Genomic DNA, 3,079 nt, shown 5'->3' with positions numbered 1-3,079 from the left:
TTTGGTGGTTTGAGGGATGGAAGGTGGACTTCTGGCTTTCCACAAAAATCTACTCTTTCCTTCTTCTGTAATGATAGAATCGCAGCCTGGCCACATGGCTGACCACCTACACCACAGTTCCCAGCCTCTCTTGCCACTGGGCAAAACCCAGTGTGGAATATGAGAAGTATGCGGGGCTTCAAGATCGTGGGCTTGCCTCCCCTGTGCTCTCTTACTATTTATTTTTGTAATCTAGAGTTCGCAGCTTCAATCTTGTAGACAAGAATAATGTCCTGGGAAATGGGCAAGAAATAAGACATAAGGGGTCTGAGTCTCTGAACGACAGAAAGGAGCAGAGTCGCCCACTGACCTAGACTCTGTTATATGAGAGAGAAATGAACTTCTATCTTTCTTGAGCCATAACTCTTTTAGTTTTTTTTTAAAGCAAATATTATAGGTTGAATTATATCCTCTCCCCAAATTTATATGTTGAAGTCCTACCCCCCAGTATTTCAGAATGTGACCTTATTTGGAAATAGGACTGTTTTGGATATAATAGTTAAGACGAGGCCATACTGGAGTAGGGTGGGCTCCTAATCCAAGATAGCTGGTGTCCTTATAGAAAGGGGACATTTGGAGATAGACATGCACACAGGGAGGATGCCTTGAAAGATGAAGGCAGACATCTACAAGTCAAGGGACACCAGAGATGGCCAGCAAACCACCACAAGTTAAGGGAGAGGCATGGAACAGATTCTCTCCCAGCCTCAGAGGGGACCAACCTACTGACACCTTGATTTCGTACTTCTGGTCTCCAGAACTGAGACAATACTTTTCCATTATTCAAGCCACCTGGTTTGTTGTATGTTACAGGAGCCCTAGGAACCTATTACAGCAAGTAAGCTCTTCATCCTGAGTAATACAGAAGTTGATACAAGAAGTGGGGTGCTGCCAACACAAAAATGGAAAATCAGTTTCATTAGCTTAGTGACCTGGTGGTAAGGGCACAAATATTGCAAGCGGGAAAGCTGGTGACTCTCACTATGCCAAATAAGGACATTTGGTAATACTGTCACTGTGATAACCTGGAAGACAGATCGTGTCTACTCACCCTGTGTTTCTAGAAGTGAATGGGAGAGCTAGAACGTCACTATGAGGTGACAAGGAATTACAAGGAAGAGCTGATCTTAGACAGGAATTGGCCACTTTTCAGAATCAGAAACATCACAAGATTGGAAGAGCTTCCTGTCCCCCAAAACAGTATAGGCAGGGCCCTCGCCTCCGCCCAAGGCTATTGTTTCAGATGACCATTAACTGAGAGTGACAAAGATGTAGGCTTCAAGGAAGTGAATACTGCAAATTAAATAGACACAAGAGCTCTGGCTTGGAAAGAACATTGGATGTGGTTCCTATGAACAGAACTAACTAGAAGCAACTAGACCAGATGCCAGCTAAGTTCTTTGAAGGTACTATGCTGCTAAAGAAACCAAGAATTCAGTCTGGAAAATCTTATGACTTTTGAGCATTTGCATTTGTGTCTCTTGGTTATAACTGCTTAATCTGAACCTTAACCCACAGTGGGACTTGAATCCTGGTCTCTCTGGTTTCTGGAGCACTTCCTTCTAACCATAATTGTTCTTCAGGCTGCAGCATAAGCACCACAAGGTCAGGGATTTTGTTTGTTCCCTGCTGGACCTCAGCCCTTAAAAGCATGCCTAGAATGGAATACTACTCAACAAATAGCTGTTGGAAGGGTGGAGTAATAAACAAATGAGCCGAAAGTGATGCGAAAGAGATATCTAAGATTGAGACTACGCAGGGAAATTCAGGACAGATGGGCACTGCATTTGGATGCTCAGAAGTTCCAGTGCTGTGGTCACTGAATAAAAACTGGCCTCTTGCTGATGAGGGCCCCCAAGGCGCTCTTCATGTCGTTGTTGCGTAGGCTGTAGATGAAGGGGTTCAGCATGGGAGTGACCACACTGTACATGACCGCAGCAGCTGTGTCCTTCTGGGCCGTGTGGGAGGACGTGGGGCTGAAATAAACCCCAATGAGCGTCCCGTAGAACAGAGACACCACACAGAGATGAGAGCCACAGGTGGAGAAAGCCTTCCACTTGCCTCTCGTGGATGGGATCCTCAGCACAGCAGCAAAGATGTGTGTGTAGGAGACCAAGATGCCCACGAAGGGGGCGATGACAGAAAGGGCACCCACAGTGTACACCATTGCATTGTTGAGAAAGATGTCGGAGCAGGCCAGCTTCAGCAGAGGGCTGAGGTCACAGAAGAAATGGGGGACCCGGTTGTGGGAGCAGAATGAGAGGCGGGTCAGTAATACTGTGTGAGTCAAGGCATTCCCGAAGTCTGCAGTCCAGGATGCCGCCACCAGGAGGCCACAGAGCTGCGGTGTTACAGATGTGGCATAGTGCAGAGGGTGACATATGGCTGCATAGCGATCGTAGGCCATGGCAGTCAGCAGGAAGCTGTCGATGCCAGCAAACCAGATGAAGAAGAAGATCTGGGTCAGGCAGCCTGCAGAAGGGATCCCTTTGTGTCCTGACACGTGGTTGGCCGGCATCTTGGGGATGGTGGTGGAGGTGAAGCAAATGTCCACGAAGGCCAGGTTGGCCAGGAAGAAGTACATGGGAGTGTGGAGTCGGATGTCGCTGGTGATGACCAGGACGATGAGCAGGTTCCCCAGCCCTGTGACCAGGTACACGCTCAGGAAGAGTATAAACAGAAGCTGCTGTTGTTTGGGGTCCTCTGAGAGGCCCAGGAGCAGGAACTCAGAGACCCAGGTAAGGTTTGCCCCTTCCATGGTCATCCTGCGTCAATCAGAAAGGAAACAGAGGAGCTGTCCATGGTCCTGGCCAAGCACCCCGCCCCCCCCCCGCTCCCCCCCTCCCCCGCTCCCCCCCTCCCCCACCCCCATGGCGCCCTGGATCTCAGTTCCTCTGGTTAGTTCGGACATTCATCAATTCTTCCCACTCTCTCCTGCAACAGGATCCCTCCACTCATTTGCTGCATCATTGCCATCAGTGGACACACCATTCATTCCCCACAGGCCCCCTGCAGGGTGTCACCTGCAGCTTGGTACACA

At 49.0% G+C, this 3,079-nt stretch overlaps 1 protein-coding gene across 1 annotated transcript; it reads right to left on the bottom strand.

Annotated features, from left to right (window-relative positions):
- Nucleotides 1-1,855: 1,855 nt before the first annotated feature.
- LOC124244483 (olfactory receptor 1361-like) lies at nucleotides 1,856-2,803 on the bottom strand. The gene has a single exon (XM_046671073.1). It carries the CDS (start codon nucleotides 2,801-2,803, stop codon nucleotides 1,856-1,858), a length of 948 nt encoding a protein of 315 aa, XP_046527029.1.
- Nucleotides 2,804-3,079: the final 276 nt, after the last annotated feature.

Source organism: Equus quagga, chromosome 9 (assembly GCF_021613505.1).
Source record: "Equus quagga isolate Etosha38 chromosome 9, UCLA_HA_Equagga_1.0, whole genome shotgun sequence".
Lineage (NCBI taxonomy): Eukaryota > Metazoa > Chordata > Mammalia > Perissodactyla > Equidae > Equus > Equus quagga.
Note: the sequence above shows the minus strand (reverse complement) of the source record. Positions and strands in the feature narration are given on the sequence as shown.

Coding starts and splice junctions, on each gene's coding strand:
- LOC124244483 (XM_046671073.1), bottom strand. CDS start 2,803: ATGACCATGGAAGGGGCAAACCTTACCTGGGTCTCTGAGTTCCTGCTC.